Source organism: Staurois parvus, unplaced genomic scaffold (assembly GCF_062004578.1).
Source record: "Staurois parvus isolate SC_StPar_1 unplaced genomic scaffold, SC_StPar_1.0 ptg000745l, whole genome shotgun sequence".
Taxonomy (NCBI): Eukaryota; Metazoa; Chordata; class Amphibia; order Anura; family Ranidae; genus Staurois; species Staurois parvus.
Genome location: NW_028318541.1, coordinates 353,142 through 374,906, shown reverse-complemented (window position 1 = coordinate 374,906; position 21,765 = coordinate 353,142). Strand labels below are relative to the sequence as shown.

General features: G+C 45.3%; 1 protein-coding gene across 1 annotated transcript in view; it reads left to right on the top strand.

Moving 5' to 3' along the window:
- KLHDC4 (kelch domain containing 4) overlaps positions 1-21,765 on the top strand; it is a 52,342-nt gene that overhangs the window by 19,829 nt on the left and 10,748 nt on the right. Inside the window, exons 5-10 of the mRNA XM_089654118.1 lie at positions 7,795-7,931; positions 9,155-9,247; positions 11,025-11,184; positions 12,400-12,469; positions 18,789-18,997; positions 21,007-21,424. Of these exons, the coding sequence (XP_089510244.1) occupies positions 7,795-7,931; positions 9,155-9,247; positions 11,025-11,184; positions 12,400-12,469; positions 18,789-18,997; positions 21,007-21,424 (1,087 nt within the window). The remainder of the gene's footprint in view (positions 1-7,794; positions 7,932-9,154; positions 9,248-11,024; positions 11,185-12,399; positions 12,470-18,788; positions 18,998-21,006; positions 21,425-21,765) is intronic.

The window sequence follows — 21,765 nt, the reverse complement described above, 5'->3', positions numbered from 1 at the left end:
GGCTGCCAATGGAACTGTTTCTCTTGTATTTATTGATGATGTGACTGCTGACAAAAGCAGCAGGATGAATTCTGAAGTGTTTCGGGAATATTATCTGCTCATATTCAGCCAAATGCTTCACAACTCATTGGACGCCGACTCACAGTGCAGATGGACAATGACTCAAAGCATACTGCAAAAGCAACCAAAGAGTTTTTTTTAAGGGAAAGAAGTGGAATGTTATGCAATGGCCAAGTCAATCACCTGACCTGAATCCGATTGAGCATGCATTTCACTTGCTGAAGACAAAACTGAAGGGAAAATGCCCCAAGAACAAGCAGGAACTGAAGACAGTTGCAGTAGAGGCCTGGCAGAGCATCACCAGGGATGAAACCCAGCGTCTGGTGATGTCTATGCGTTCCAGACTTCAGGCTGTAATTGACAGCAAAGGATTTGCAACCAAGTATTAAAAAGTGAAAGTTTGAGTTATGATTACTATTCTGTCCCATTACTTTTGGTCCCTTAACAAGTGGGAGGCACATATGCAAACTGTTGTAATTCCTACACCGTTCACCTGATTTGGATGTAAATACCCTCAAATTAAAGCTGACAGTGTGCAGTTAAAGCACATCCTTGTTCGTTTCATTTCAAATCCATTGTGGTGGTGTATAGAGCCAAAAATGTTAGAATTGTGTCCATGTCCCAATATTTATGGACCTGACTGTTGTGTGTGTGTGTGTGTGTGTGTGTGTGTACACTTAATGGTTTATATATGTATGATTTTGTCACATTGATTATTTGGTATATGTTGAAGTATGTTTTATTTCTGATTATATTGCAGGGGAGAAAGTGCGCTGAATATAAAATGACAGTGTGCCTGGTCAGATAGTGGAGGAGGAAGCAGTGCTGGATTATTAAGCTGTATATAAGATGACTGTGTTGGGGAGATTTACTAAAATTGGTGCACACAGGACCTGGTGCCAGTGTGCATGTTAACCAATCAGCTTCTAACTTCATTCTGTGCTACCTAAGCTTTGACAATAAAACATGGAAGCTGATTGGTTACTATGCAGAACTGCACCAGACTTTGCATCATTCATTTTAATAAATAACCCCCTTGTGTGTCTTGTCAATGGAAGAGGAAGCAGTGCTGGATCAGTATCTGTCTATAAGATGACAGTGTGGGGTTTATTTACTAAAGCTGGAGAGTCCAAAATCAGACTCCCTTCTGCATAGAAACCAATCAGCTTCTAACCTCAGCTTGTTCAATGAAGCTTTGGCAATGAAACCTGGAAGCTGATTGGTTTCTATGCAGAAGGGAGTCTGATTTTGGACTCTCCAGCTTTAGTAAATAAACCCCTGTGTGTCTTGTCATTGGGAAGCATGCATACACAGGTAATCCTTTTTTGTTTTCTCACCTTGTCCAAGGTTGTTTCAGAAATGCACAGCCATTGAGTGTCCAGACATAATGGGAGTTGTAGTTCACCAACTGGCGCACTGCCCATGCCTACAGATGCCCCTTTGGCTGCTGTCTCATAGATGACATTTTTATTTACCGTGGCAACTAACCGTTTAATTGCACCCTCCGGATGACAAGCTAATGCTATATTAGGGCAATCCTGCCAGGGAATCTGGGATTTCCTTCCGCCCACTGTCAGCTGAGGAGAGCGGCGTACCCAGGAAGAGTGGGTGTCACTTTTCTCTTAGTAACGAGAGGAGCCGTGGGTGTTCATAGCAGCAACAGACTAATTTATTATATCAGACCGGCTCCTTGATAAACCTGCTGGCAGAGGAAGCCGACAACAAGTGACTGCTGCGAGTGCAGGGTATGTGCCGGAGGTGGTGGTACTGATTACTGCTGCATTCCAGATTACAAAAAAAACCCCCTGCTAACCATAGTGATACTGCAGTCACACCTGTCCGCTGAAGCCCCATACATAGCAGCATGGTGCCCAAGGCAGTGGTGTATTTAGGTTTTGTGCTGTCCTAGGCAACACAAAATCATCTGCCCCCACGGACACCAACCAACACCCCCCCCCCCCCTTTCCCCCTCTCGCTGACACCCCTGCACTCCACCTGGGAGAGCCTTCCACTAGCACAGCTTCAGACATCCCCAGGAACGAGAATCAGGCTGTACATACACCACCAAACAACCTGCAGCCTCTCTCAGATCCCACCTAGTTCCTTTAGCACGTGTGTTCCTTATTTCATACTTTCTTCTGAGGGGGAGGTGCTGCCCCCCTGAAATATGCCGCCCTAGGCAAGTGCCTTGTTTGCCTTGCGGTAAATACTCTCCTGGCCTAAGGCACGTGCCCCTTCTTGTCCCAGCCTTGATGGCAAGGATAAATAGTGTTTTGTTTGAGTGAAGGTCCACTTTAAAAACAGGGTAAAAAAAGGGGGTTCTTGGATTTCCGAATTACTCAAAAAGGAACAGAACAACAAACACAAAGGGGTAGATTTTCTAAAACTGGAGCACTTTGGTGTAGCTTTGCATGGTAGCCAATCAGCTTCTAACTTCTGCTTGGTTGTTATGCAGAGCTGCACCAGAATTTGTACTCTCCAGTTTTAGTAACTAATCCACAAAGTACTCAGTCTCCTGTCTATGCAAAGTTTGGAAATCTTTCCTGCACCAGAAGTGCTGCAATCGACCAGCAGATGGCACCTCTACCACAGCATCACTTTTAATGATAATACATGGGTAAAGGTCGCCTATATGATCTTCTGTAACTGGAAAAGAGAAAAAATGTATTACAGTGTGATAGACGACAGCACCGGCCAACGTCAGCCAGGTGTGTGACTATGGGGGGGGGGGAGATTAGAGCTCAAGCTCCTCTGGTATAGAGACTGATGTGACTGGTTGAGTGTTCTCTGTATAGCAGAGCTATATAAATGTAAAATAATAGAGTGTAGCTATGGGGGCATATTAGAGTGTAAGCTCCTCTGCTGCAGAGCTATATACACTCACCAGCCACTTTATTAGGTACACCTGTTCAATTGCTTGGTAGCACAAATTGCTAATCGGCCAATCACATGGTAGAAACTCAATGCATTTAGGCATCTAGACATGTTGAAGACGACTTGCTGAAGTTCAAACCGAGCATCAGAATGGGGACGAAGGGGATTTAAGTGACTTTGAACATGGCATGGTTGGTGCCAGACGGGCTGGTCTGAGTATTTCAATTACTGCTGATCTACTGGGATTTTCACGCACAACCATCTCTAGGGTTTACAGAGAGTTATCCAAAAAAAGAAAAAATATCCAGTGAGCGGCAGTTTTGTGGATGAAAATGCCTTGTTGATGTCAGAGGAGAATGGGCAGACTGGTTGCTGCGACATTCAGATGGTAGGGTCAGAATGTGGCGTAAACGATACGAAAGCATGGATCATTCCTGTCTTACATTAACGGTTCAGGCTGGTGGTGTAATGGTAGGGGGGAGATTTTTAGATGTACCTAATGAAGTGGCCAGTGAGTGTAATTGTATAATAATGGTGTCTGACTTTGTGGAGTACTGTAAGACCCTCTGGTACTGAGACTGATTGACAGCGCTACATAAGTACCTGAAATAAAAAAAAAAAAAAAGTGAAAGGATCAGCGTTCTTTTTACAGCACTGTGGTACATGTCAGAGCTTTATAAATGTATAATAATAGTGTGACTGAGGGGGGGACATTAGAGTGTAAGCTCCTCTGGTACAGAATAGTAAATTGCTATTAATAGCTAAAGCATGCAAAAAAAAAGCCAAAAACGATGAGCCCTCTCTTTACAGAACGAAGTTTATTCAACTTCTGGTATTTAATTAAAAGCCGCAGTTTGTAAAGTGATATATAATATAACCCCGAGCATTATCATTAGCACTTAATATCTCCATGACAACATCCGTTTCCTTTTTAATTACTGTTACTTTGACTTATTTTTAGCTCCGATGGTCCTTCTTAAGCGAATGTACTGCTACCAGGCTCGGCGCCGGTATTTCTTTCAGGAAATGAAAACATTTCACGTGTAATCCATTGAGCAAATAACATTTCAGCATTTATGATATTAATAATTTATAGAACGCCAGCAGGTTCTTCAGCGCTCTGCAACATCAGTAATTATTATTATTATTATTACTACGAGTTTATATAGCGCCAAAGGGTTTGCTCAGCGCTGTACAATAGGGGGGACAATACATGGCACAGTACAACAACAACAAACAATGTAATAAGATAAGTCTAAAACAAGCACAAATATATAAAGTGGGGGGCGGGGTTGAGGTAAGTATTTAAAATAGGTTTGTCTTGCAAAAATTATTTTATTTTTATACAATTCATATGCAAAAAAAGTAACAAAACAGAAAAAAAAATGTTAAAAAAATCATCAGGAAAATAGTTAAGGTGAGAAAGGTAAGAAGGAATTAATTAGAGGATTAGGGCTGATTGGTGTAAACTCAGGATAATAAGAGATTTAACTGGACGCTATTTAAATTTTTTTTTTTTTTTTTTGTCAGGTTGCTTTAACTGACATTATATGCAAATGGAAGGTCATCCCTTTAATCTGCTGTTGAATGGGATAGATACAAAAGTAACAAAAGTAACATCTTTCTATCTCCTGTATGTTTTTTTTTTGTATCTCTTTATCTCCCCTCTGTTACTTTGTATCTCTTTATCTCCCCTCTGTTACTTTGTATCTCTTTATCTCCCCCTCTGTTACTTTGTATCTCTTTATTATCTCCCCTCTGTTACTTTGTATCTCCCTATCTCCCCTCTGTTACTTTGTATCTCCCTATCGCCTGTCTGATCAGTGTTTATAAAAAATGTTACTTCCCTATCGCCTGTCTGAATAATGTTTACAAATAATGTTACTTTATATCTATCGCTTGTCTGATCAATGTTTATAAACACTGTATTGGATTTTTTTTGTTTTTTTTATTTACAGCAGCAGCTCCTACAGCTCCAGTATTTACACAACAATCCCAGCTGTCATTTTGACAGTTGAGAATTGCTGGCAAGTGCAAGGAGACAGTGGCAGCATTCTGAAGCTAAGAATAACCTACACATGGGCAGCACTAAATGGTTAGCACTTCCGCCTGGCAGTAGTAGGGTCGTTGGTTCAAATCCCAGCCACGGCACCACCTGCCTGGAGTTTGCATGTTCTCCCTGTGCCTGTGTGGGTTTCCTCCGGGTACTCCGGTTTCCTCCTACACTCCAAAGACATGCTGGTAGGTTAATTGGCTCCTGTCTAAATTGGCCCTACTATGTGTATGTATGAATGTGAGTTAGGGACCTTAGATTGTACGCCCCTTGAGGGTTAGGGACTGATGTGAATGTACAATATATATGTAAAGCGCTGCATAAATTGACGGCGCTATATAAGTACTTGAAATAAATAATAAATACATGCCCTGTGTACTTTTTGATGGGCACGGCCAGTGTCCACAACTGGTTAAAGAGACTATATCCCTTTCTGCTGTATGGCATAGTGACAGGGTCTCTTTGATAAACAGGCGAAAATGAGGAGGATGGGATATTGTGTTGAAATGGAGCCAACTGGTTTCTTGGAATGGTCCTTTTTTTTTTTATTTTATGTAAAATAATTCCTGGAATGGTGTTCGTGGTTTCCAGGGAATCTTCCTCCGCTGTTTATTCAGGAATAATTCCTGGAGATGTGACGGTATCTGAGGTGTTGTGTGTGGAAGTGGGGCGGCTGCACTTATCATGTCATGCATGTAATTTTCATAAACATGAACAGCCGCGCCGCCCGTGAAGCCTCATTTGCCGCCTGTATTAGGTGAAGGCGCTGGAGCTGAACGAGTACAGCGGTTTGTCTGCCATGACAATTATTTGTGCGCCGCTCAGGCTAATGGACTTGATTGACAGAGAAACATGTACAGAGCCTGCTCTCAGAAGACCCTCTGGCTTTTGGAGATATTTATTAATAAGGCACTCCTGGCATATATCCCATAATTAACTGAATTATGTATTCATTATTTTTTTTTCTTTATTTTTTTACGTTAGCAATTGTGAAAGCATACAAATAAATTCTCCATTCTCTTGTAGACTTTCAGCATAGCCCAACTCCATCCCTATTCTCCTTATTGGTCAGTAAGACCTCTGAGCTCAATACTCAATATAGCCACTGTCCTCGGCAGTAATTGTTTTTTGCCACTAGATATGTTGTAGGGGGTAAGTACCCCTATCAGGTTTTTATTGCAGTACAGTACAGTATCAAGGTAAGTATATACTATACAATTCCATCAAATTCTCCTTTTTTACAATCCTTCACTTTTTAAAAAATCATAAATATACAGCGCTTGTAAAATATTAAGAACTCTGTGTCAAAATTTAAGTATACAAAGTGCCTAGTTCACACATGCAGATAAATAATCAGTGTCTTGTGCTTCACAACTTAAAGCGGAGTTCCACCCAAAAGGGGAGGTTCCGCTTTATAGATTGGTCCCCCACTCCCCATTAAGGATTGGCACCTTTGGGGAGTGGGGGGGGGGGGGGACAGGTACCCGAATTTGACAGGTACCCGCTCCCACTTCCGACTGCGATTGCCTAGGCGATTGGAAGCGGAAGTTGTCCTCTTACCCTCCCTCTCCGAAGTCTTGTGGGACAAGAAGACGACGGGGCCATTCAGGAAGCGCAGCGCTACTCGCGCATGTGCAATGGGCACCCGGCTGTGAAGCCGCAAGCTGTCACAGCCAGGCGCCCACACCGAAGATGCCGGCACCTGAAATACAGGAGCCGGAGAAACGGGCTGCGGCGGGGGCAACGCGGGATCGTGGGACAGGTGAGTGGCTGTTTTTTTTAAAAGTCAGCAGCTACAGTTTTTGTAGCTGCTGACTTTTATTTTTTTTTTAAAGAGTGAATGGAACTCCACTTTAAAGTGTCAAATTGCAGTCTGTGTTCAGTGTTACACGTCATAAAATGCCATATAAATTGTGCTCCACTGTCTTTTCAAATCCTCTTCTTATGGTGATCCAATCATCACTTCATGAATCCACCTCCACCCTCTCAAAACACCAGATATAATGACACTATATACAGTTGTGTTCAAAATAATAGCAGTGTGTTGAAAAAAGTGAATAAAGCTCAAAATCCATCTAATAGCTTTTATTTCCATCCACACAAATGCATTGGGAACACGACACATTCTATTCCAAATCCAAACATGAAGAAAAATAGATCAAATTTGTGTTGTTCCTCAAAAAAAATTGAAGAAAAGTGAATATTAGACGGTTCAAAAAAATCGCAGTGTTTGTATTCTTCTTTACAAACTCTAACATTCACTATATAAACTGAGAAATGTTTGAAGATTTTGCTTTCCTTTGAATGACTTCATGAATATTTGGTTGTAGTCGCACTGTTTCTGAGAAACTGCTGTACATCTGTGTTGCATGGAGTCACCCAACTTCTGGCCCCTGTGATCAGGTATTCCAGCCCAGGATGATTGGACCACATTCCACAGAATGTGTGTATGTGTGTGTTTGTATGTGTGTGTGTATATATAATACAAACACAGAGTATATAATATCTAATAGTATATAGTATCACAGAGTATATAATATCTTAGAATGTGTGTGTACATCTATACCTGCCTTCCTAATTTTGTATTGCATTTACATCCAGTATCCTTACCAATTACTACTATATACTGATCATAATCCTTTGTGTTGCCCCGATGACGGAGGGACCCTTTAGACCCCTGAAATGCGTTGGCTTTTTATGACATAAAAATCTGAATAAAATTGAATCTGGACTTTTTTGTTCTGCTTTTGGCAAAAGTGTGTAGTGTGATTGTTGTGACCTCTGCTCTCTTATGTTTTCCTCCATAGGCAGTGGCAGTACCCCAGGCTGGTGGCCAGATTTGGGTCTTCGGAGGAGAATTTGCATCTCCTGATGGGGAGCAGTTTTACCACTATAAGGACCTGTGGGTGCTTCATCTCGCTAACAAGACATGGGAGCATATCAAGTAAGGACTGACAAGAGTTTAGTGCTTCCCACATTCCTGCCCTACATGCAAGAAATGTGCAAAAGAAGTCCCTGGTCCATTTGCAAAATTGCGCTGCACTAAACCACAGCACTGTGCATTTTGGCGTGCATGAAAACATGCGTGCTAGATACATGGGGGTGCCATTAAGAAGTAATATCACCTCCTGTGTGTGTCTTCTAAAGGGCAGTGTGTTTCTGTGCAGGTCTGGAAAGTGCACGATTTTGCGCTTGTTCCCGACATGTACAAAGTGTGAACATATCCTTGGGTATCTACAGGAGTTTCATCGCCTGCACTGCAATGTTCTACGATCAGTATCTACAGGACAGAAGCATGTAGGACCCTTTCTACAGTATTACATTAAAGTATATTAAGCTGAACCGGGGGAATTTTGTTTTCTTGCTATAGCTAGATGCTCAATTTAAAGAGCTGGGATTTCTACAGAATTTGTAATAGACTAATTGGCTGGATGTCGGGACCTGTTGTATTCTTTTCACGTTCTTCTAATTGTACGCCAGGTCTCTGTATGCAGTTAATTGTCTCCTCCTTGTGTCAAACCTGCCATCTCCACAACAACGGCAGTTCCCAGGAGGCCGTTTTACTAGCAGCAATAGGTTCTGGTGGCTGTGTGGAGATCCCCGGGCTGGCCAGGTGTCAGGTACACAGGTGACAAGTGCAGCGCCAGAGAAGCTCTGCAGAGCACTCATCCCATCTGGTCCGCCCGCCGTCGTGAAGAGTTCGGTTGCTAGGACAGATGTGACGGATCCCATCCTTCCTGCAGGTGTCTCTCCAGATACTTCACAGGATGAAAAGCTTTCATCTGTTCCGGATGCAGGAAAGATGGATAAAAACCTGAGAAAAAAAAGTGAATTCTGACCCTGATATAATAAATACATAACATAATCTTCTAGAGAGAAAAAAAATGACATGCATATATTCTAAGAAAGAGCAGCCCTAAATATTCTTTCCCAGCAATATGATACTGCCAGACGTCGTACTTTGAATTTTTAGCGAACACGAGCAGACAGATATGGAAGTATCTTCCGTAACTTATTTATTTTTTTTATTTTCAATAAACATGTAAGGAACTTTTTCTTTTTTTTAAGCTCTGTGTCACATCATGTTCAGATTAATAAGCTTTTCCTGCTTGGTAAACCAAAGTGCTGAATTACTTGCTCCTTTTTTTCATTCTTTCTCATGTGCAGGTCTACTGGGGGCCCCTCTGGAAGAAGCGGGCACCGTATGCTTTATACCAAGAGACAGCTGATCGTGTTTGGAGGATTCCATGAGAGCACAAGGTGAGGCTTTGTATGTGTGTCCTGCCATCTCATACCCCTGCTTGTCCTAGTCCTAAATCTACCTCCTCTCCCTACCATCATTTTTCTGGTCTGCCCTTTGTTTTCCTGCCTGTCTTATCCCAGCCCTTTGATTGCCTGTCCCTTCCCTGCCATCTGTTCTCTCACCTCCCTCTTCCCTGCCCTCTGTTCTTCTGCTTGCCTCTTCCCTTCCCTCTATTCTTCTGCCTGTCTCTTCCCTGCCTGCTCCTTCCCTGTCTTCTGTTCTTTTGCCTGCCGCTTCCCTGCTCTCTTTCTCCTGCCTCCTCCTTCCCTGCCCACTGTTCTTCTGCCTGCCTCTTCCCTGCCCACTGTTCTTCTGCCTGCCTCTTCCCTGCCCTCTGTTCCTCTGCCTGCCTCTTCCCTGCCCTCTGTTCCTCTGCCTGCCTCTTCCCTGCCCTCTGTTCCTCTGCTGACCTCTTCCCTGCCCTCTGTTCTTCTGTCTGCCTCTTCCCTGCCCTCTGTTCTTCTGTCTGCCTCTTCCCTGCCCTCTGTTCTTCTGTCTGCCCCTTCCCTGTCCTCTGTTCTTCTGTCTGCCCCTTCCCTGTCCTCTGTTCTTCTGTCTGCCCCTTCCCTGTCCTCTGTTCTTCTGTCTGCCTCTTCCCTGCCCTCTGTTCTTCTGCCTGACCCTTCCCTGCCCTCTGTTCTTCTGCCTGCCCCTTCCCTGCCCTCTGTTCTTCTGCCTGCCCCTTCCCTGCCCTCTGTTCTTCTGTCTGCCCCTTCCCTGCCCTCTGTTCTTCTGTCTGCCCCTTCCCTGTCCTCTGTTCTTCTGTCTGCCCCTTCCCTGTCCTCTGTTCTTCTGTCTGCCTCTTCCCTGCCCTCTGTTCTTCTGCCTGACCCTTCCCTGCCCTCTGTTCTTCTGCCTGCCCCTTCCCTGCCCTCTGTTCTTCTGCCTGCCCCTTCCCTGCCCTCTGTTCTTCTGCCTGCCCCTTCCCTGCCCTCTGTTCTTCTGCCTGCCCCTTCCCTGCCCTCTGTTCTTCTGCCTGCCCCTTCCCTGCCCTCTGTTCTTCTGCCTGCCCCTTCCCTGCCCTCTGTTCTTCTGCCTGCCCCTTCCCTCTCTTCTGTCTGCCCCTTCCCTCTCTTCTGTTCTTCTGTCTGCCCCTTCCCTCTCTTCTGTTCTTCTGTCTGCCCCTTCCCTCTCTTCTGTTCTTCTGTCTGCCCCTTCCCTCTCTTCTGTTCTTCTGTCTGCCCCTTCCCTCTCTTCTGTTCTTCTGTCTGCCCCTTCCCTCTCTTCTGTTCTTCTGTCTGCCCCTTCCCTCTCTTCTGTTCTTCTGCCTGCCGCTTCCCTGCTTTCTGTGCCTCCTGCCTGCCGCTTCTGTGCTCTTTTTCCCCTCCTGCTCCTTGCCCTCTGTTCTCCTGTCTGCCCCTTCCCTGTTTTCTATTCACCTGCCCGCCCCTTCCCTGTATTCTGTTCTGCTGCCTGAATCTTCCTTTCACTCTGTTCTTCTGCCTACCCTTCCCTAGAACAGGAGAGGAGGTTCCTGTTCTTCTGACTGCCTCTTCCAGGATTTTTTTTTCTCTCCTGCATGCCGCTTTCCTGCTCTGGTTCTCCTGCCTGCTCCTTCCCTGCCTTTAGTTCTTGCCTGTCATTTCCTTCATCTTTTTTTTTTCTGCCTGGCCCATCCTTAACTTATTTTTGCCTGTCTTTTTGTGTGCCATCTTACCTTCTTTGCCTTGGATACCATCAGCCTTACAGCCCATTCTAAGCTACTTTCTGTAAAAACTGTTTACTCATTTCTAGGGACTACATCTATTATAATGACCTATACACATTTAACCTTGACACCTTTACGTGGGCCAAGATCTCCCCGTCTGGGACGGGTCCTTCACCACGGTCAGGATGCCAAATGACTACCACACAGGATGGCAACGTGGTCCTCTATGGTGGTTATTCCAAGCAGGTGAGTTGTGTGTGCACACAGGCTGCAGTGTTGCTACTAAGGGCAGAATGGGTAATATAAATAAAATTGAAGTGCTATTAAAGGTAATATTCTTTAATGTAAAAAAGAAGTTATACTTACCTGCTCTGTGCAACGATACAGCACAGAGCAGTCTCTTACCTCCTCTTTTCAAATCCCCCACTGGTGCTTTCCACTCCTTCTTACAGACGCCCCTTTAGCAAGCCATGGTGACACAGCGTGGCTCAGCCATACCCCTGCTCTCTCCTCACAGGATTTGACTGACAGCAGAAGGGCCTATGGCTCCCCCACTGCCTGTGTCTCCTGTGAGACCAGTAAGAGAGCAGTAGTTCTGTAAATGGGACGGCACTGGTAAGAGAGAGGACTCGGGTAAGTGTTTAAAGATGGGGCAGGCAAGAGTAGTGGGACTTTTTTACTTTAATGCAGGGAATGCATAAAGGTAAAAATAGTCTGATTTTAGAACCATCACCATGTGAAGTAAAACTCCACAATCTGCTCCTCTTATATGCTCCCAATTTTTGATGTTACCATTGGGTCTCTGTGCTCCTGTTTGGATTACAGGCAGATTGTGGCTTGTGGAGGGGCTGGCAGGGTACTGTACATAGCTTCCTGAAAACTGTCAGTCTATGCATCACGTTCTGTTGCCTAAAATGTTCCATTAGGGGATATGTGAAGTACAACTCCAACAATCTGCTCCTCTTATAGGTTCCCAATTTTAGACCCAGTGATGTTACCACTGGGTCTCTGTGCTCCTCTTTGGAATGCATGCAGATTGTGGCTCATGGGAGGGACTGGCAGGTTACTGTACATAGCTTCCTGAAAACATCACAGTACCCTGCCTTAGTTTTTGTATCAAGAGCCCCCAGTCCTGATGCAAGCAGTGAGCTGGCTTCTTGGTTTGAGTTGTACAAATATCAAAATGCTTTGATGGGTGGGTGCCAGTCTGGAGCAGTGGGCATTCCTAGGCAGGCTGTATTTGCATGCAGACCACCCTTGGTAACACTCACATGTGATGCTCTGCCTTCATGATTGAAACACTTGATATCCAGCGATTTACAACTGTGCAAGGCTGAAGGGAAGGCTGGAGGTCAGATTCAATCTACTAGCTGGTAGCAGTGCCAACATATAATGCCAGTTCAGAACAATTTCCCCTATGAGTCAGTTTTGGTGGTCTCTGACTGTAATCCTTCTTTCCAGAGAGTAAAAAAGGACGTTGATAAAGGGACCGTCCACACAGACATGTTCTTACTGAAGATGGAGGGTGCAGGTGAGCAGTGCCTTCTGTTTTCCTGATTTGCAAACCAAAAAGAATGTAAAAACTCAGTATACACAAAACATAAATGGTATTGAAAGGTGCTACAATAAAAGCAGACCTGTCAGTTATTTTACTTCTTGATAAATCCCTGACATCCCACATTATACAGCAACAATATCATTGATCAGAAAAGCTACACCTCTTAGCATTAAAAAGCCATCCTTGAGCTCTAGTCCGTGACTCGGCCTAGGCTGAGAGGATGTCTTCAGTCTGCTGCAGGCAGGTGGAAACATTTCCTCAGTCTACGCTGCCCAACATGGTAACTTTCTCGCAACTCACAAGGTGAAAGGTTGCAGCAGGGGCTGATCTGTATTCGACATTTGTGAACACAGCCGAGAACGGCGCAGACACCAGGATTTACATGATGGTGTCATCTTAGTTGGCATCTTGGTCCAGTAAGTAGATGGTGACACTGATGCCTGAACATAGATGGTTCTGTCAGCAGCCACTTTAGGCAAAAGCAATCCTGTAATCCGTTTTAAGAAAGAAGCTTCACACAGCAGCTATACAGAAAAGGACCCTACAGTGCCACATGTTCCCTTTACAATGCTTATCTAGCTACCTGATACCTCTGAGGATTGGTATTAGCACAGGGATGGTCATGTTCCTCCCTTTGTCCCACATGACTGTGCGTGGGCGATTGGTCACTTGCTGCTGAACTTGCTGTCCAGGGTCAGGTGCAGAAGGTCCTGGGCCCTGGTGCTCAACCTGCAACCCGAGGTCTACATGCAGCCCTTTGGTGTTTTAAGTTCTATGCAAACAGTCAGCACTGCGAGCATTGATTAGAAAGAACCCATTAATATTGCTCAATTGGATTGTGGCCAGTGAGAGTAAAAATGCCTCAGGCTTAGTGATTGGGAGCAAAAAGATCACATTGCACTTGTGGTCCATAGGAGGAGGAATAATACCCTATCGTTGGTGTCACCTGGGAGGAGCAGTGCCCTATCATTGGCATCAGTGGGGGGAATAGTGCCCTATCATTGGCATCAGTGGGGGGAATAGTGCCCCATCATTGGCATCAGTGGGGGGAATAGTGCCCCATCATTGGCGTCAGTGGGGGGAATAGTGCCCCATCATTGGCGTCAGTGGGGGGAATAGTGCCCCATCATTGGCGTCAGTGGGGGGAATAGTGCTCCATCATTGGCGTCAGTGGGGGGAATAGTGCCCCATCATTGGCGTCAGTGGGGGGGTATAGTGCCCCATCATTGGCGTCAGTGGGGGGAATAGTGCCCCATCATTGGCGTCAGTGGGGGGAATAGTGCCCCATCATTGGCGTCAGTGGGGGGAATAGTGCCCCATCATTGGCGTCAGTGGGGGGAATAGTGCCCCATCATTGGCGTCAGTGGGGGGAATAGTGCCCCATCATTGGCGTCAGTGGGGGGGAATAGTGCCCCATCATTGGCATGAGTGGGGGGGAATAGTGCCCCATCATTGGCATGAGTGGGGGGGAATAGTGCCCCATCATTGGCATGAGTGGGGGGGAATAGTGCCCCATCATTGGCATGAGTGGGGGGGAATAGTGCCCCATCATTGGCATGAGTGGGGGGGAATAGTGCCCCATCATTGGCATGAGTGGGGGGGAATAGTGCCCCATCATTGGCATGAGTGGGGGGGAATAGTGCCCCATCATTGGCATGAGTGGGGGGGAATAGTGCCCCATCATTGGCATGAGTGGGGGGGAATAGTGCCCCATCATTGGCATGAGTGGGGGGGAATAGTGCCCCATCATTGGCATGAGTGGGGGGAATAGTGCCCCATCATTGGCATGAGTGGGGGGAATAGTGCCCCATCATTGGCATGAGTGGGGGGAATAGTGCCCCATCATTGGCATGAGTGGGGGGAATAGTGCCCCGTCATTGGCATGAGTGGGGGGAATAGTGCCCCGTCATTGGCATGAGTGGGGGGAATAGTGCCCCGTCATTGGCATCAGTGGGGGGAATAGTGCCCCGTCATTGGCATCAGTGGGGGGAATAGTGCCCCGTCATTGGCATCAGTGGGGGGAATAGTGCCCCGTCATTGGCATCATTGGGGGGAATAGTGCCCCGTCATTGGCATCATTGGGGGGAATAGTGCCCCGTCATTGGCATCAGTGGGGGGAATAGTGCCCCGTCATTGGCATCAGTGGGGGGAATAGTGCCCCGTCATTGGCATCAGTGGGGGGAATAGTGCCCCGTCATTGGCATCAGTGGGGGGAATAGTGCCCCGTCATTGGCATCAGTGGGGGGAATAGTGCCCCGTCATTGGCATCAGTGGGGGGAATAGTGCCCCGTCATTGGCATCAGTGGGGGGAATAGTGCCCCGTCATTGGCATCAGTGGGGGGAATAGTGCCCCGTCATTGGCATCAGTGGGGGGAATAGTGCCCCGTCATTGGCATCAGTGGGGGGAATAGTGCCCCGTCATTGGCATCAGTGGGGGGAATAGTGCCCCGTCATTGGCATCAGTGGGGGGAATAGTAGCCCCGTCATTGGCATCAGTGGGGGGAATAGTAACCCCTCATTGGCGTCAGTGGGAACAATAATACCCTGTCACTGGTATCAGTGGGAGTTAATATTAGTGCCCTGTCATTGGTATCCGTGGAAGGAATAGTTGCCACATCATTGGTATCCGTGGAAGGAACAGTGCCCCGTCGTTGGTGTCAGTGGAAGGAAAAGTGCCCCGTCGTCGGTGTCAGTGGAAGGTAAAGTGCTCCGTCGTTGGTGTCAGTGGAAGGAATAGAGCCCCGTCGTCGGTGTCAGTGGAAGGAATAGAGCCCCGTCGGTGTCAGTGGAAGGCATAGTGCCCTATCGTTAGTGTCAGCAGGAGAAAGGAATAGTGCCCCATCATTGGTGTAAGCAGGAGGAATCGTACCTCATATCAGTGGGAGAAACGAAATCCAGGGTCAGATAAAGGCAAGGAAAAGGCCGCAGTTTGGAGAACAATGTCCTATAGCAGGAATTCACTCTCCAACCACGTCCGTAAAACAGTCTCCTAACCATTTCCTTTGGTAGGTCTTCTGTCTGACAGTTTTCCTTTTAGCTTTACCTATATTGAATATTATATTATATATGGCCCTTTGAAGGTATCAGTGGCCACATTTTGAGGAGGACCCCTATACATATACCACTGCTTTCGTGTCAACATTCGTGGCTGAAGTGATATAATAAATGCTCGCCTGTTCCCTGCGTGTTATGTAATCGACTCTCGCCCTCTGCAAGAGGCACGCTATAATTTCACCAGTGGGCTGATGCCTTGTTCATGCAGCCCACAAAACAAACATCAGGTGGTGAACTGCTGGATGCCAGGCTTGCCAACCAGTAATTAGAAGGAGCAGCAGGGTGCTGGTGACATGCTGTATCTTGGGAGACAGCAAGCCTGGTGGGGGAGGGGAGAATCTCCAGGGACTCGCAGCAGGCAACTAATGTGCTTATTCAGCAAAAAAAAAAACATCTATTTCCTTTGTATGAGGTATAATAGGTTTGCAACAACATCATCTTACATGTGCATTTATTCATATTGCTGCATAGTTACTCTGATTATACTAACTTCATGGTTTATTTTGTATGTTGCTGCATCATGACCCGGATTGTGACAGGGTCAGTGTAATCCTTCCAAGTATTTTATTATCACAGTTCTTTCCCTGACAATGCCTCATCATTGGTATCAGTGGGAGGAATAGTGCCCCATCGGTGTCATTGAAAGGAATAGTGCCCCATCGGTGTCATTGAAAGGAATAGTGCCCCATCGGTGTCATTGAAAGGAATAGTGCCCCATCGGTGTCAGTGAAAGGAATAATGCCCCATCAGTGTCCGTGAAAGGAATAGTGCCCCATCGGTGTCCGTGAAAGGAATAGTGCCCCATCGGTGTCAGTGAAAGGAATAGTGCCCCATCGGTGTCAGTGAAAGGAATAGTGCCCCATCGGTGTCATTGAAAGGAATAGTGCCCCAGTGGTGTCATTGAAAGGAATAGTGCCCCATCATTGGTATCAGTGGGAGGAATAATGCCCCTTCATTGGTATCAGTGGGAGGAATAGTGCCCCATCATTGGTGTCAGTGGGAGGAATAGTGCCCCATCATTGGTATCAGTGGGAGGAATAGTGCCCCATCATTGGTATCAGTGGGAGGAATAGTGCCCCATCGTTGGTATCAGTGGGAGGAATAGTGCCCCATCATTGGTATCAGTGAAAGGAATAGTGCCTCATCATTGGTATCAGTGGGAGGAATAGTACCCCTTCACTGGTGTCAGTGGCAGGAATATTGCCTCATCATTGATGTCAGTGGCAGGAATAGTGCCCCATTGTTGTTCTCAGTGGGAGGAATAGTGCCCCATCATTGGTGTCAGTGGGAGGAATAGTACCCCATCACTGGTGTCAATGGGTGGAAAGGTGCAAATATGAAAATACCTTGATTGATGGGTGTCATGCTGGAGAAGTAGGCCTTCTTAGGCAGACTATAGTTGCATACACAACCACATGTGATGCCGCTCCTCTATAATTGAAAGAACTGAAATCCAAACAATTAAATGGGCAGGTGAGGGACAATCAGGCTGAGGAGGAAAGCGCTAGATGATGCTGGACGTTCTCCAGCCTGGAAATGAGGCGGAGCTCTATCTGACTTGCTGCAGCTTGTAATGCACATTGTGAGAAGCTCACAGTGTGCAGTGAAATCGGAGTAAGCCATTTCGGTCTCGGAGAGGAGCCGGTACAACTTTGCGGGACTGGAGGGAAGGCTGATGGTCAGCTTTTACAGAAATCAAGTAGACCTGCCTATCTTCCGCACGGCTGCAATGTTTGCTGGACGGGGTTAGCAGCCTGTGCTTCACTTCTTACCCGGTCATGCTTTAATACTCTAAATCTGCATCTTAGTATAAAAAGGGGAATGTTGAGTGGCCATGTTAACCAGATGATCCGCTGTTTCATCTGAATACACACACATCCCGTGGGCCCGCAGAGATTAAAGGGAGCATATGGATGGACACGGGTGATTAAGCTTTGGGACGCACTTAGACGCTTCAAGAAAAGGAAAAGGGAAAAAAAAAGATGAAAATTGTATTAGTGGAACAATTGGGCCGCCAGAGAGATAGAGGGGGAGGAGGTCACACTTGTACTGTAGCCTTCCCATCCATCTTGCTTGTTAGTGGTGGACTTTTCTTTTACAGTCAAGAATGCTGGAACTTGTAGTTCTACACTTAACCAGATAAGTCACCACTCAAAAGCCTCAAGCTGTGCTCTGGTGCGTACTCTGGTCACAAGTGCTGAGTGAGCTCCGGGCCTCTTCGCAACCCTTTAACTCTAAATGAAAAGTCGAAATGAGAATTTCAGTGTCCCTCACAAAACTTAGACAAGCGGTAGTCACACTCCACCCATCCCTCTCCTCTGACGGCGTTTGTCCATATCGGTGCCTGATCGTCCATCAAATTCTATTACCCACTTCAGCTCTCACTGTTACATTGTATCTCTCCATCTCCCATCTGATCAATGTTTATAAATTATTATACAGGATTTATAAATATTGATCAGATGGGAGATAGAGATTTGCAAAGTAACATTGTTTATAAACAATGTTACTTTACTTTGCATCTCTCTATCTCCCATCTGATCAATATTTATAAACAATGTTACTTTGTATCTCTCTATCTCCCGTCTGATCAATGCTTATAAATCCTGTATAATAATTTATAAGCATTGATCAGACGGGAGATAGAGAGATGCAAAGTAACATTGTTTATAAGCAATGTTACTTTGCATTTCTCTAGCTCCCATCTGTTCAATGTTTATAAACAATGTTACTTTGCATCTCTCTATCTCCCATCTGTTCAATGTTTATAAACAGTGTTGCGTTGTATCTCTCTATCTCCTGTCTGATCAATGTTTATAAACAATGTTACTTTGCATCTCTCCATCTCCCGTCTGATCAATGTTTATAAACAATGTTACTTTGCATCTCTCCATCTCCCGTCTGATCAATGTTTATAAACAATGTTACTTTGCATCTCTCCATCTCCCGTCTGATCAATGTTTATAAACAATGTTACTTTGCATCTCTCCATCTCCTGCCTGATCAATTTTTTACACAAAGTTACTTTGTATCTCTCTATCTACCCTCTGATCAATGTTCATAAACAATGACAAACAGCTTCTGCAGGAGGTATTTTTACAACATCCAACTGTTACACACACATGGTGTGATGATATGTATGTCCAGATCCCCCAGTTGCTCATGCACAATGCAGCTCACAGCAACATTGCTGTTTCTTCCACAGTCTGAATCCAACACCTTTTTGTTTCCTTTCCAGATAAATGGACTTGGACCAGGCTAAACCCATCTGGTGTGAAGCCTAACCCTCGGACAGGTTTTGCCATGGCGGTTGGCGTTAACAACCGAAGCGTTCTCTTTGGGGGTGTCTTTGATGAGGAAGAGGAGGAAAGTATCGAAGGCGATTTCTTCAATGACATCTACTTTTATGATCAGGCAAAGAATCGCTGGTTTGCTGGCCAACTTAAAGTAAGTCTGAATGTCCAGTTAATTTCAGGTCAGTGCTGGGTTACCCTGGGGGATTGGCAATGAGCTGGAAAAGAACTACAAGTTCCAGCATGTATGACCAACCTTTGGGAACAACGTGTGATGAAATAGTTTCAAAATGTTAAATGGTAAAAATATTTATAAGCCAGGTGACACTGGATTTTACAGAGCTTTGTGGGTTTTCTAAAGAGAGAACCTGTTTGCTTTTAGACTCTCTCTCTGTAATTGAAACGTAAGATGGAGTGGTTGTAATCACTTGCTGTCTGGGGCAATTTTTAAGTCTTGCACACACTTGTTAAAATCAGCATTTTTGCTCGAAGATTACGTAGAACCCCCATTCATTTTTGACAGCCCCGGAGAATAAATTAGTGGATGATGAAATTTTTTTGTCATATGGTATTTGCACAGCTATTTATCAAATGCTAATTTTCTGGGGAAAAAATACCTTTAAATTAATTGCAGTGCACACAAGCACAATACCCAATTTTTTTATAGTAAAACATAAAATATGATGTTTAAAGTAAATAAATTCCAAACATGTCAAGATTTAAAATGGCGCACGCCTGTAAAATGGCGACAAACTAGGGTAACTAAAATTGTTCATAGACAACGCGTTAAAACCGTTACAAGTTTATCAGTTTAGAGTTCATTTTGAATCATGGCCTAGAATTATTGCTTTCCCTGTGATGTTTGAGCCGATACTTCACATTTGTGTGGTACAATCGCCATTTACATATGCATGATGGACCTACGTGCTTGCTTGTATTTGTGTGCATGCTCGAAGGCACAGGGGTGCTTTTTTTTTTCATTTTTTAAAATTATTTTTGTTTGTTAAACTTTTTTTTAAAAAACCAGGCCCCCTTGGGATAGCATTGGACAGATGACAGGTCCTCTTTATGAAGACATTAGGAGTTTATTAAACCCCCAGTGCCTTGCAAAGCAGCTAACAAAAAAAAAAACAAAATATAAAATACTTGTTCTTATCCTTTGCATCTCATTGCTGCTGATCTCCTGCAGCCAATTCCTATCTACAGGTACTCCAGCCATGGCTGCTTGGCATTTCATAGGGCAGTTCTCCTGATAGTGACAACAGTGCGTCATTCCTGCCTAATACGGGTAAACATTACTGCCTAACTGGACTGACAGACCAGGATACTGCTGTGTTCCGCCAACCTTTACATCATATCTTGATTGACAAACCAGGAGACTACTGATATGTCCCGCCCACCATGACTTCATACCCTGGTAAGAAGCGAGGAGACTCCTGATCTGTCCCATCCACCATGACATTATACCTTGACTGACAAGACAGGAGACACCTCATCTGTCCCACCCACCATAACATCATACCTTGACTGAAAAACCAGGAGGCTTCAGATCTGTCCCACCCACTATGACATCATACCCAGGAGGCTCCTAAACTGTCCCACCCACCATGAGATCATGCCTTGACTGACAGGCCTGGAGGCTACTGATATGGCCAGCCCACAATGACATCATACCTTGATTGACAAGACAGGAGGCTTCTGATCTGTCCCACCCACCATGACATCATACTCAGGAGGCTACTGATCTGTCCCATCCACCATGACATCGTACTCAGGAGGTTACTGATCTGTCCCACCCACCATGACAACCTACCTTGAGCTAGATTTCTGGTTGCCTTTGCCACTCAAGGTTTCTGGAATGTGGGTACACCTATTGAATACAACAATTCACATTGCATGATGGGAATTGTAGTCTTAAGCAGCGGCAATGAACGCTAACTGGAAGGACCAACTGAACTTCTCTAGGCCCTCCTTGTTTTATACAGCAAAAAAGTCACACATTTTTAAAGGCTGAATTTAGAAAATTTGTAAACTATTTGAGAACTCACTTTTAAGCTTGGGGTAAGGGAGTGGTTATCTCATGTTCATGCTGTCATTGACTGTTGTCTCTAGAGATCTGTTAGAACCATAGTCTGTACAAACCTGTGTCCCATATTATTTCAGGGCCCCAAATCAGAGCGAAGGAAGAGGCGGCGCGGTGACAAGAGCGTAGAGGCTGAATTAGCTGGCAGTGACGAGGCATCTGCTCAGTACCCCGCAGAACCCATAGAAATCATCAAGGAGGTTGTGGCTGAAGATGGGACTGTGATGACCATCAAGCAGGTGATCTCCAGCCAGGCAGGACCAGCTAGTGACCAGGAGGACAGTGCCGAAGAAGAAGAGGATGAGAAGGAAGAGACAACAGGGCCACGGGTAGAGCCGTGCCCACGCTCCAACACCATGATCACCGTCAGGCAGGGGCTCCTTTATGTGTATGGAGGAATGTTTGAGGTTGGCGACCGCCAGTTCACGCTGAATGACTTCTACTGCCTTGACCTTCACAAGATGGAGGAATGGAAAGTGTTGGTGGAAATGGACCCAAGTAAGTAAGGAGATAGTACTACACAGCTTCCTCTGAAATGAAGAATATGAATGGTTACTGTGAACAGCACATACATAACTTGCATAAACAACCGCCAAACTACGTGGAAAAAAGGAAACATGGAATCTGCTACAGCTCACCTCTTCTGAAGGTGCTAGCTGCGTGGTTCTGTGAGGTTGTGCCATTAAATAGCTACCCAACATGTCAAGGTTTACAATTGTGTACACCCATGAAACCGTGACAAATTTTGGTACAAAAGGTCCGCTATGTGTTAACCATTTCAATACCATGCAATTTTACACCTTCCTGCCCAGGCCAGTTTTCAGGTTTCAGCGCTCTCA